The sequence below is a fragment of the Dromiciops gliroides genome, chromosome 3 (genome assembly GCF_019393635.1).
Source record: "Dromiciops gliroides isolate mDroGli1 chromosome 3, mDroGli1.pri, whole genome shotgun sequence".
In the NCBI taxonomy this organism is placed as follows: Eukaryota; Metazoa; Chordata; class Mammalia; order Microbiotheria; family Microbiotheriidae; genus Dromiciops; species Dromiciops gliroides.
In genome coordinates, this window is record NC_057863.1 from 34384687 (window position 1) to 34398583 (window position 13897).

Here is a 13897-nt window from a genome sequence, read left to right on the forward strand (position 1 = left end):
CTTCATTTAAAAGTAATAACAACTAGTAAAGAATTGGAAATCGAGGGCATGCCCATCAATTGGGAAGTGATTGAACAAGTTGTGGTATATGAATGTGATAGAGTAATATTGTGCTATAAGACATGATGAGCAGGCAGATTTCAGAAAAACCTGAAAAGACTTAAGTGGATTGATACTGAGTAAAGTGAGCAGAACCAAGAGAACATTGTACACAGTAACGGTAACACTATGCAACGATCAACTATGATTGCCTTAGTTCTTAGCAATATAGTGATCCAAGACAATTCCAAAAGACTCATGATGGAAAATGCTCTCCACAGCCAGAGAAAGAACTGATGTATTCTCAATCTATATTGAAGCATACTATTTCCACTTTATTTTTGTGTGTGGATTTTTTGGGTCCATTTTTTTATTTCACAACATGACTAATATGGGAATATGTTTACATGACTGCACATGTATAAGTATCAGATTACTTGCTGTCTTAGGGAGGGGGGAGGGAAGGGAGAGAGGGAGAAAAATTTGGAACTCAAAATCTTTCAAAAATGAATGTTGAAATTTGTCTTTACATGTGCTTGGGAAAAATAAGATACTATTAATTTTTTTAAAAGTAAAAGTCATACCAACATTTACTTTACAGTTTGCACCAAACATAATAATGACCATCTGTGGAATATGGAAATCTTCCTGCTCATGAAACTGATCCAATAGGTCTTTGGCAAATCAATCATCACCCGCCTTTCTATGAGGTCCATGACTCTCTCATGGAATAAGTTTCCTTGATGAGAAATGAAGAAGTTGAATTCTCCCAGTCCTAACCACTGACAAAATGTCTAGCACTGTTCTGTTTCTCAGCCTCAGTGGAAAAGTGGTTATTAAGGTAAATCATTTGCTTATTTTAATGAGCATGAGAAAATTGCAAGTGCAAAAACCCATGGAATAAAATAAAAATCATATGATCTCCTCAGGACTCAAAGTGCTGAAATTTCCTTCACAGAGGTCTTCATTCTTCCAAGTGAGGTGGATTCTGGTTCCTTCAAGCCTTTGTGAAATTTAGACAAACGTTTGTCACTTGGAGGTTACCCTCTTGGGAAGGGACCTTGACAAACATAGCTGGGCTGGTCTTGAGACCATTCATATATTGGAGAGCCAGTCATTAAAGGTAGGACATAAATGGAAAGATGTCGGGCAAGCCTGTTGCTAGGAATGTAGGTCTGGTCTGGGAGTGGCTTCAGAGTCATATACATATACAGAGTCCAACCACCTTATTTTACAAGTGATGAAACTGAGGCTTGGGAAGGCTAAGTGTGTTGCTCAGGGTCACTAGGGTAGTTAGTGTCAGAGGTGGGATTTGAACCCAGGTCTTCTGGGTCCATTTTACATCATAACACTGATTAAATCCCTTTATTTGCATAAGTAAGTGCAATATTAAATTCAATAAGCACTTATTAAATGCCTACTATATTCCAGGCACTGGACTCAGTGCTGGTGACACAAACAAAAGAAAAAAAAAAGCCACCCCCTGCTCTCCAGGAGGTTACACAGCCATCTATGCAAAGATAGATACAGAGTAATATGCATCAGGAAGATTCCTGGTGGAATTTGAACTGAGTCTTAAAGAAAGTTAAGGATTTTAAGCAGTTGAAAGGGGGAGAGATTGAATTCCTGGCATGGAGGGTGAACTGGGCCAAGCCAAGGATGGATGCATTAATCAGACTATTTTGGTTTCTCTTTGTATAGGAAATATGTTCCACCATTTTTCAAAGAGTTACCAATGAAAGCACTGCTCACCCATTGAAATTCATAGTCTTCTTTGTTTGGCTATACGCTCCCTGAAGGCAGGGCCTATTTTATTTTTTGCCGCATTCCCATCACGTGGCAGAATGCCTGATACATAGCAGGCACTTAGTAAATGCTTTTGGGATGAACTGTCCATCATGGGAAGACCCTGACTGTTCCTAAGCTATGGAGCTGAGAAATGAACATACTGCTCAAGGCACAGTCTGATCAGGGCAGATTAAAATGGAGCACAGCTCTAGAGCCAGAAGAGACCATAGAAACCAGAGGGCCCAATCCTCTCCTACAGACGAGGGAGATGAAGAGATTTTGCCCAAGGCCACATGTCAGTCATCAGTCAGTCAATAATAATTTCTTAAGCATGTACTATCTTCAAGGCTTTGTGCTAAGCACTGGAGACATGAAAAAAGGTAAAAACGGTTCCCACCCTCCAATGGCTCATACGCTGACCATGCACCTATAAGATATATTTGTATATGTGTATGATTATTCACATGCATAGGTGTATATGTATGCGTACGTGCATGTATAGTTGTTCACATACTGTCTTCCCCATTATAGTATATGCATGTGTGTATATATATGTATACACCTACACACACATATATATACATTACAGCATATATATGTATCTACAAGGGATATCTATCTTTCATCTATCTTTATCTATCATTTATCCATCTATCCATCTATCCATCTACTTATCTATCTTTATCTTATAGGTGCACAGCATACATACATACACAAATAAATAAAAAACAAACAACTGAATGAATGAATGAATAAATGTCTGTGTGTACACACAGACACAGACACGCACACAAGCACACAAAGAAAACTGGAAGTAATCTCAGAGGAAAGGCACCAAAAGTGTGAAATTAATAAGTAGAAAAATCAAGATTTGAACTCAGGTCCCCTAAATCCAAATCCAGTATTTTGGTCATTTATTAACCATGGCATGTAGGGAGGAAATAACACCGGGTCTGGAGTCAAAGAAGCTGAGTTTGAATTCTGGATCTTCCATTAACTTGTCTGACAAGTCACCTGACTGTCTGGGATCTTTAGAATGAAAAGGTTGGCCTCTTTCAGTACAGTCCTATGCTTTTCTCATCCATTGCTATCATAACCCAAGCTCTGTCTATTACACCCATTTGAATGCTACTGAAGCTCATTTGAATTTTTCCCATCTTCTTATGATACTGTTGACTCAGTATCATGGCTGCATTATATCCTATTAGCTCCTGGGGACATCCAGTTTTCATAACCCTGAACCTCATTATAAAAGTCTGATAATCAGATCTTTTCTGTAATTCATTAAACAAGTGCTTTGCAATAGAGGCCCAGATGGACCTGCCATATATCAACATGCATCTGATTATAAAGAATGCTCTGTAATGAGGTTCCAAGGAGGCCATTACTGGGAGATTGTGCTTGGCTACACAAGAGACCTTCAGCAAGTGAGTGGGGCAGACTCCATAGACTATTTGCAGAGGAAAATCACCAGAGGAAATTGTTGGAGGCAAATTGTACCCTTCTCCACCTAGGACCGAGCTACAAAGAGAAATTAGTGCCTGTTACAAGCTCCCTTCTCATGATGAATGAACCATGGGCAGGAACTCTCTAACTGTTCAAAGAAAGACTACTACCGCCTATCAGGGACGTTTTCCCTCATGCAAGACAATCAAGAGAAGTCCACACTTAAAGCCTTTCCAGGCTGGCCAGTACCTACCCGAGTGTGTGTTCCATTGGTGTCCCACCACTGAGATGCCAGAGTGGTCTCCCCTTTTGCCACTCAGGAATCAGTAAAACTGAGCAGGAAAGCACTTGACCAGTAGCCTATAAATGTTTGCCGGTGGGTAGATCTCTTGTTCATCATTAGAGCTATCCAAAAGGGAAATGGAAGGCCTGGAGACATGATGGGTTCTGCCTCCTTAGACGTCTTCAAGCAGAGGCTTGCTGACCCTTTTGGGGGGGATGTTATAGTGGGGATTCCTTTCAATATGAATTGGACCAGCTAGCTTCCAACTCTCCAACTGTGTGATTCTACCTTAGGAATACAAATTCAATACAAGGAAAAATAAAGACAATCCCTGGAAGACAATACATAGTAGGGTGTTGAAAACCTCTGAGGAATGGGACAGAAGAAGGTCAGGATGGAGAAAGAATTAGGAGGATCAGGAGTGTAGCCTAAAGAGGATGAAAGGATAAAAGTAGCTGACCTGGGCATTTCTTTGAAGTGGAAGTCCCAGAAGGAACAGACAAATCCGAGGAAGGGGATGTAGAGGTGGAGGAATCCCCCAGGGGAATGGTGGAGAAATAAGTCTAGAGAGTTAGGAAGAATTCAAGTTAAAGACGATCTAAAGGTCACTGGAGAAGGCGCATAGTCAGCAGGCAAAGTCGGCAAGGCATTATGAGCAAAGAACAGGCAGAGTTAGGGGTGACATTAGAGGTTTATATGACCAGAAAAGAAAGTTAATGGGCAGGGAGGGAGATGACCGGCTCATATGCTCCTGGGATATTCACCAAATGTAAAGAGGCAGAGAATTAGGCTGCCAGTGCACTGAGTAGACCACCAATAGAGCATTTGTAGGAAGGCATGAATGGGCTATTACTGGATGAGATCCCAACACTGTCAAAGTACTAGAGGAAATGGGAGAAAAAGAAAGATGCATAACACTGATAAGAGTTTCAGTTGTCCACAGCCTTGATTTATTAGACATATTTCAGGTGAGGTCAAGAGGTCTGGCTCCCTAGATGTTCAGATGAAAGCTAAGCCAGATGTCTAAGCTAAGTTTTGGTCCTAAAATAATGACCTTTGTTAATTACCAGTAATTAGTGTCAGCATCCAAATTTTACCAGCAGCTGCAACAGAGTTCTGGGATCAAGTGTGTGTGTGTGTGTGTGTGTGTGTGTGTATACCAATGTGTATATGTGGGGTGGTGGTAGGACTGTACATGTATGAAACATTTTAGAGTATTTCTTGATAGGAGAAGAGTGGTAGGAAAGGAGGATTACTGTCTTTCTACTCTAATTCTAAAACTATGAAATCTGGGACTTGAAGAAGAATATTTGGAGCTAAGGTTAAGGCTTTTAAGGGTTTGCAGAACATCTTAATAATAATAATAATAATAATAAATAAAACCATTATGTAGAACTTTGAGGTTTGTAATAAGCTTTTCATATTTCATCTCATTTTATTTGAAACTCACAAGTCTGTGGGAGAGGTGCCCACTTCATAGATGAGGAAACTGAAGCTTATAGAGTCACTGACTCATCTGGGGTCATAAAGTTAGTTACTATATTAAATAGGATTAGAATTCAGGTTTTCCTGACTTTATACCTAGTATTCTATCTACTAGATGACTTAACTACCTATCATAAACAGTGAAATATTTGAACACTGTAAGATAGAGTGTTCTATGTGAAGAAATAGCAAAGAGACCAGTGTTACTAGACTGAAGAATGTGTGTGTGTGTGTGTGTGTGAGAGAGAGAGAGAGAGAGACAGACAGAGAGAGAGAGAGAGAGAGACAGAGACAGAGACAGAGACAGAGACAGAGACAGAGACAGAGAGACAGAGAGACAGAGAGACAGAGAGAGTGAGAGAGTGAGAGAGAGTGAGAGAGACAGAGAGAAAGAGATTGTAATATGTAAAAAGACTTAAAGGGTTGGGGGAGCAGGTTATGAAAGACTCTGAATACCAAAGAGAAGTTTTTATTATGTTACTGTATAGGAAGATGACAAGTCAGACCTTCACTTTAGGAAGATCAATTTGACAGCTGAATGGAAGATGGATTGGAGGAAGAGAGACCTGAGGCAGGGAATCCAACCCCAGGTTATTTCAATAGTGTAGGTGTGAGGTATGAGGGGCCTCCATGGGGTGGGTGGGGCAGCTCCATTAGAAGAGAGAGAAGGGAAAATATGTGAGAGATATTGCAGAGGTGAAATCAAAAGGTTTTGGTCACTTATTGAGTATGGGGGATGAGAGAGAGGAAGAAGTCAAGGATGACACCCAAGTTATGAGCTTGTGTGACTGGGAGGATGCTGGTGCCCTAGACAGTAATAGGGGAATTAGGAAAAGAGGAGTACTTGGGGAGAAAGATAATGAGTTCAGTTTTGGACATGTTCAATTTAAGATGTCCATGAATTTGGCAGCTTGGTGGCTCAGTGGACAGAACACCAGCCTTGGAGTCAGGAAGACCTGAGTTTAAATATGGCCTTAGACACTTACTAGCTGTGTGACCCTGGGGAAGTCACTTAACCCTGTTTGCCTCAGTTTCCTCATCTGTAAAATGAGCTGGAGAAGGAAGTGGTGAACCATTCCAGTAATTTTGCCAAAGAAAATCCCAAATGGCATCAGGAAGAGTTGTACATGAATAAAATGACTGAACAATAACAACAGGACATTCAGTTTGAGATTTATAATGGGTAGTTAAAAATACACAACTAGAGGTCAGTATAGAGGTTGTGGCTAGATATGAAGATCTGAGAATAATCAGCAGAGAGTTGATAATTGAATCCATGGGAACTGATGATCTTTAGTTTCTTCCTTCAGGAATCTTGGTTTTGCTCTAAAGGTTTGTAAGCAGCTTTCTACTAGTCTTCGCCTAATATGGTTGTCAACCCAATTGGACAACTTATTTCAGTACCTGGAGCACTAAAGACCAACAATGAATGACCTTAATATTCTCACTGTTATTGGACAATAATAAAATACAACTACTCTATAATAACAACAATAACCAAAGTCAAAGTCAATAGGTTAAGGTTACATGAAATCAAACCTGCAAAAGAACAAAATAAATGATTCAACATCAATCAAAAACTTTACTACAGATACTCAGGAAGTAAATAAATTTGAGGCGTGAGAAAATCCCCAAAGAAGGGAGAATGAGGAAAATTTCTGGCTAACTTCAAGGTTGCAAGAGGTCTAATGTAATAAAAACACAAGTTGGATCAAATGGGAAAGAGAAACCTTGCACTTTGTTACCTTAATATCACAAATAGCCTGATGGTTATGTCAAGGAAGAGGATTGAAAATAGCTTTTCTGCAAAAATGGAATGTGGTGGGGGCTCCATCAGATCCATAATTATTGGCTCAAATGCTTCATGTTTGGTTCATGAATTACTAACAATGCATTTCACCAGCTTCCTTGCAGATGTACAATTGATCTGACTATTCTTTGTTTTTTGGGGTGGAGTGGGGCAATGAGGATTAAGTGTCTTGCTCAGGGTGATGTAGCTAGTAAGTGTCAAGTATCTGAATCCAGATTTGAACTCAGGTCCTCCTGAATCCAGGGCTGGTGCTTTATCCACTGTGTCACTTAGCTGCCCCTCTCTCACAATTCTTTTTTTTAAAAATTTTTTAGTGAGGCAATTGGGGTTAAGTGACTTGCCCAGAGTCACACAGCTAGTAAGTATTAAGTGTCTGAGGCCGGATTTGAACTCAGGTACTCCTGACTCCAGGGCCGGTGCTCTATCCACTGTACCACCTAGCTGCCCCTCTCACCATTCTTAATAGACTATATCATCAATGTATGACCAAGGGATAAAAATACCAACAAGCCCTACAAATACAGGCCAAATATGAGTTTTTATATATTTTTTACTAAAACACAGAAACATTCACAACTTGTATCACTTTATTTATTTATTTTTGGGCAGAGCAATGGGGGTTAAGTGACTTGCCCAGGGTCACAAAGCTAGTTAAGTGTCAAGTGTCTGAGGTCAAATTTGAACTCAGGTCCTGAATCCAATGCTGGTGCTTTATTCACTATGCCACCTAACTGCCCCCAACTTGTATCACTTAAAAAAACCCCTATAAATACTAGGAAGCTAAAACTGTGTTAAAAAGTATGTGTGGTGTAAAAAGCAACTTATTATCAATTCAATAATCATTGATCAATCTACCCAAAAGCATTATGATATCTATACTGCCCATATGGATTCTCACAATGCCTTTGTCTCAATTCCTCACTCATGGCTTATTTGGGCCCTACATATAAATTTATTAGAAAGATCAAAGTGAGAATGTTAACGTTTTTGATGTTCTCATGGAAAACTGTTTTCTATTTTAAAATATGACACCAATACAATAATTTCAAGAACAAATGATACAATGGATAGTATTTTTTTTCAGGGAGATAGGATAAGACCATTATTTTTTTTTACCTAGACTTACATCCACTGTCATCTCTTCTAAATAAAACTAAATATGGCTTCCAAAAAGGGAGAAAGTCAAGCCAAAGTACTTTAATAATCACCTCATGTTCATGTACATGAAGGACTGCAAGCTATATAGCTCCACTGAAAAACACATGTATGAGCTTCTTTATCTCATAAAGTCTTTCTCTTATGAAATCAAAATGTCACTTTAACCCAATATGTGTAAACTTCTCCATGCATCCCAAGGAAAGGTCAAAGACAAAAGGCTTCAATCTTGAGTTGAGGTCAAATTGAGGCAATAGTGGTGATACTTACAAAGCACCTTGGTCTCTTTTAGGCAAGACATAAATACAAAATTATCAGGAAGAAAGCTGAGGCTTAATATGTTAAGAAACTCACTGGCATCCTGAAATCAAAGCTAAGTTAAATGAACATATTTATAGCAATGAACACTTATGTAATAGCAGCCAATGTATACTTTTGAAACTGTGAAGTGGACCAAACAGACTAGAAACCATCCTTACAAAAACTTGTACAATATTAGTGAAAAATTGGATTCATAACCCTATGACAGAAGGATTAACACTCCCTTTCCAAAAATAGCAGTAAAGGATCAATAAGTGATTTTGGAGCATACAATCCACAGATCAAAACTCTCCAGAAAAAGTTTTGGAGTTAGTAGACATTTTATCAAGCAGCTCGAAAAGCTGGTTAATATGTACACATCATTGGGTTGGTCTGCAGTAACTAAAATTGAATTACTTATAGATGGAGCCTATGACTTGGTTAAGATTCAAGAATGGAATCAAAAGGCCTTCTGTGGGCAACATGGAAGTCCGACAATTTATTGACTAAGAAGCATCAAATTGCCGAGTGAAGGCATTTTGCTTATGAAAATGGAGTTTATCATGCCATTTCAAAACCAAGTTATTGCCACCAGTAATTACAAATAGATTATCTTTAAGAAGCCTGAACCTTGTGATCACTGTAGCTCATGTAATCAAACAGTTGGAACAATATAACAAATAAGTGCAGGCTGCAAAAATCTATCACCTACCAAATGAATACCTTCCAAGGCATGACATGGTGGCTAGAATTAAATGTCAGAAGCTCACTGTCTTTCAGAGACCAACAGAAGACAAGTCACCATGTTACAAATACAGACCTCAAGGTGTCTTGGAGAACCTATCCAATAAAGCATAGTGAAATCAGACCACTGTCACAGACCAAACTACTGTCTAAAAATCATCTGGACAAAACATCAATCTATTAGAAATAATATTTCAAATAGATGTTACTATACCAAATTCTCATAATATCCAAGCTCATGGAATATGAAGCTTTTGCAATAGAAGGACCTACCAGAAGAGATCAAAATCATATGGCAAATTGGCCAAATAGAAAAAGAGGTGCAAAAATTTACTGAGGAAAATAAGGCCTTCACAATTAAAATTGGGATGATGAAAGCTGATAACTCCATGAGACACCAAGAATCTGTCAAGCAGAATCAATAGACTGAAAAAATAGAAGAAAATGTGAAATACCTCGTTGGAAAAACAACTGACCTGGAAAACACATCCAGGAGAGATAATCTGAGAATTATTGGACTACCTGAAAGCCATGATCAAGAAAAGAGTCTAGACACCATATTCCAGGAAATTACCAAGGAGAACTGCCCTGAAATTATTGAATCAGAGGATAAAATCATCATTGAAAAAAATCATATAGCAATTGAATTAAAGCCTGAAATCTGTGTTTAAGCATTCTTGTTGTCCAATCTAGTACTAGAAGAGGCACTAAGGATACCCTTGTGAAACTAGAGGATGAGTTCATCTTTTAGTACTTTTTCTTCAACTACAAAAGGATACACCTGTGCAACAGTCCCTAGAACATGGAATTTTAAAGAGCAAGATCGTGACTCATCAGAGTATTATTTCTATCTGAATTCCACAGAAAAAGAGGAGTGTATAAAAAAATAGGGTCACGCAGGGTGGATGACCACAGACAGACTGAGATGAACATTGTTTTAGGGAATATTCAAACTGATAAAATTATAGACCTACAGAGAAATATCTTTTGCTAGGGGTTCTGAACCTGGGGTCTTTGACCTTGGTGTTTTAAAGAATACATTTTTATATTTGTGTTGCAATATAACTGGTTTACTTTGTGATCTCATTTTATGCATTGAAAAACAAGATTCTGAGAAGGTGCCCCCACAGGTTTCATCAGCCTGAATGCCAAATGGGTCCAGGATACATGGGAAAAAAGTTAAGAAATCTCTGATTACTTTTCTCGAATTATTTCTGTCACCATTGGACGGGTAGGCGTTTTCATTGTCAGGCTCTTAGGCAATGATAATGGAGGATGGGACTCATTTTCCAAGTTTTAGATGTCCTTGTAGGGAGGCAATAAAGAGAGCCCCCATCCAGGAGGTGGGAAACCTAGGTTCTGTTGCTGGTTCTTTCACTCACAAGCTGTGCCTTTTTTGCCTCTGGGGCCCAGTTTCCTCCCTGGCATTCTAAGGATGGGAGGTTTAGGTGGATTCATTCTGCATTCATGAAAGTGATTTAGCATACTTCTAGGATTCCAATCGGAATTCTAATTTATACACTTGGCTGAGTAAAACCAGACATAAATCCGATAAAAAGAGCTTAAAAAACCTGGGTTGTTTGTGGCTTTTCCTGATCTTGGAATAACACAGCAGAAGCCTAATTCCTCATGAAATTCTTTCTGGGATTTGAATTGTCATGAACATTGACTCTCACTTAACAGATTTTTTTTTTTTGGCTTTTTTGTTGTAAGAGAGTGAACACTCAGAGGTGTGACCCCATGTGAGACAGTCAGCCTCAGTGAGATGAGGACCCTAATGCCTGCAGTAGTGATCCCTCTGTGAGGATCAGGTGAGAGCATGCTTATAAAGCCCAGCCCTGCTGAGCTCTGCTTGTGAATGCTGGGGGAGGGGGTGGCCAACTCCTCCATGCGGCAAAGTCAACTGCATATAGACATGTTCATAGCCTGAATCTTGTTCTGCCTGATCACCACAAGCCTTCTATTTCCATGCTCCAGAACTCTGAAATTTTTTTTATCTAATCATATCTTTTATCATACAGCCTCTTTCTATGTTTCATTACCGATCGTATTCCTCACTGCGACTTCTCATCACTCCACCCGTAGTAACTGATCAGGCCATCAACCTCCTGCTTTTCCGGGCTTGGCCCGTGGGTGAGCCAGTTCAATTGTATACTAGGATCTACTCTTGACTCCAGGGCAGCTAGATGGCACAGTGGATAGAGCACTGGCCCTGGAGTCAGGAGGACCTGAGTTAACCTGCATCTTTCTAAATTTAGGATGCCACCCTCCCTCTCATGAATCATTACACACACAATTGGCTAAATATGGACAGTGTCCCTCACAGTCCTGGGAACGTCAAATATTTATTTAACTTGGGTCGTTTCAATGACCTTAGACCTTCCCTGGGCCATCGCAATCTCCTCTTCCCCATGCCACCCTCCATCACCAATCAGCAGTTTCTTAATGTTCATACCTCAAGGGCTGTTCTGAACTGCCCTGCTGCGACGGCATATTTCTTCTGCCTGTAACAGGTGCTGGCGTCCTTTAGGGCAACCTGGAGCCATTTGTCAATCTGGGGCAGGAAGCTGAAATGAGGTGCATTCAGAGAGTCCACTATTTCAGCTGCTCGACAGGTGGCCGGGGAGCCGGTGGACACCAGCGACTCAACGAATTCATAGGTGACGTCTTCCTCATCGATGTAGACCAGCTTCATCTCCACATCCATTATGTTCTTTAGAGGGATGTGGGGCAGAGGCAAAGCAATCAGGGGGCTCTCCAGCTCGGTGACCCGGGCCTCTCTCTTCAGGGGCAGAGGCTTTTCCTCGCTCTCTGTCTTCCTCTTGAGCCCAGCTCTGTCCAGCTCGCCACCGCTCTGCTTTTCTTTCAAGGTCTTCGTCATCTTGACCCTCTCACTCCCCATCTCCCCCTGCTTCTCTGGGAAGATTTTCTTCATTTCCAGAGGCACATCCAGAGCATGGAGGGGGTTAGTCAGCATCACCATTTTCTTGCTCATGCTCATCTTCAGAGCCAGCTGATCGTGGCAGGTCCTGTTCCCAGCATTCTCCAGACTCCTGTTGCTCTCTGAATCCATTGGATCCCCTCAATGTGCCTATGGGGAATTAGGGGTAAAGAAGAGTTGTTAAAAACAGGTTAAAACTGTTCAACCATTTGATCCACCAACACAATCCACTTAAGCCCACTGCTTTATTCATCATAGGTAATCACATTTGATGCAAAGCTCTGGTTATAGCTTTTGCTGACTTATTCCTTTACCTAGGGCAGTATATGTTTCAATAATAATAAAAACCCCTCCAGAAGTTGTTTTCAGAAATACATTTTAGAAAATGTCTTTAAAAATAATCATCCATAGCCAAACAACGAAATCTACCGTTCATTTTTATGGGGTGCAGAGATACACCAAATGGGAAGGTCTTAGGCACATACGCTGAGGACAAAAAAGACAAAATATCCATCTTGATATTAATTTCCTCAAAAAGGCAGGTGGCCTAGAACTCATTATAAAATACACCACTCACCTGCATAATAGGCTTTGGAGGAGAAAGAATTCTCTTAGCCACAGCTGGTGCCAATGAAAGCCTTCCAGAAATGTGGGAAGCAGATTTTCCTCCCTCATTTTTCCATTAATAATGAAAATGTTAATTTTACACAGCTTTAAACACCATTTTTCAGAATAGGCTCTGTTTTTTCTTATTTATTTATTTATTTATCTCTAAGTGGAAGGAACTTGACCTTCAACTTCATGTCAATGCTCAGCAATAAGCCCATATCTCTGGTTCAGGGCACTAAAATATATAGAAATGCTATGCTCTATGTAAGTGAAAATTGTAATGTTGCACAGATAGCAAACACTGCCAGCAATAACAATTGTTTTCAAAATGGGAAAGGTCATTGCAAAGGACATAGGATCATAGCTCTAGGGATGGAAGGTTGGTCAGGAGGTCTAGTACTTTCAAGTTGTAGAGATGAAGGAGTTTCACTTGCCCACACTCACCAGGTAACAAGTGTCATGGGTAGGATCTGACCTCATCTGGCTCAACTCTTTCATTTTACAGATGAAGAAACTGAGGACCAGGGAACTTAATTGACTTGCCCAAATGACCCAGGTAGTGTCAGAGGAGGAATTTGAGTTCATATGACTTTAGGGTCAATGCTCTTTCCACTGTTTGCATTGAGGTTTTGGTGTATTTTCTCTGCTGCTGTATTTGTTTCAGATTATATGACAGTACTTTGGGGCCAATCAATCAACAACCATACATTAAGTACATACTATGTGCCAGGTAATGTGCCAGGTGCTGGGGATACACTATGTCCCTCCTCCATTAATCATTATTACTGTAGTATTAGACAGCTTTTTGAAGTCCTTCCAAGGATTTTATATCTTTCATTTCTCACCACTATCCTCTCCCCATCTGACAGATCAGGAAACTGACCCAGAGAGTTGAAGTTATTGGACCACACTGTTAGGGAGTCAGTTCTAGGACAAAGGTCTTTGGATTCCTTGTCCAATGTTCTTTTTATTAAGGCATACCAAAATAGAAAGGAAGGAAAAGAACAGATGAGTGATGCTTCCCCATTAGAGAAAAGGTCTCTGTCTTTCTCTCATGCATTAGTTTCTTCTCAGTTCCAAACAGGAGTTGCTGCCCTTTAGAAAAATGTCACAACTTAGAAAGCTGAGAGATCGAGGTGGCAAGGGTTGAGTCACTTGACCTAAGCTGAACTCTTAAGTAGTCTTTAAATGCTTGAGAGTCAGAAATCTGAAGTCTGCTTAGCATGAACCTTTAAAAAAAAGCTAGAACTTCAACATGAGAGGGATCTTTCCATGCCCAACCAAACCAAACCAACCA

The 13897-nt window shown here is 40.0% G+C and overlaps 1 protein-coding gene across 1 annotated transcript in view; it reads right to left on the reverse strand.

Moving 5' to 3' along the window:
• The window catches only part of SPATA16 (spermatogenesis associated 16), a 269868-nt gene extending 257745 nt beyond the window's left edge, over positions 1-12123 (reverse strand). The window contains exon 1 of the mRNA XM_043998358.1: positions 11506-12123. Within this exon, the coding sequence (XP_043854293.1) occupies positions 11506-12123 (618 nt within the window). The remainder of the gene's footprint in view (positions 1-11505) is intronic.
• Between the last annotated feature and the right edge of the window lie 1774 nt (positions 12124-13897).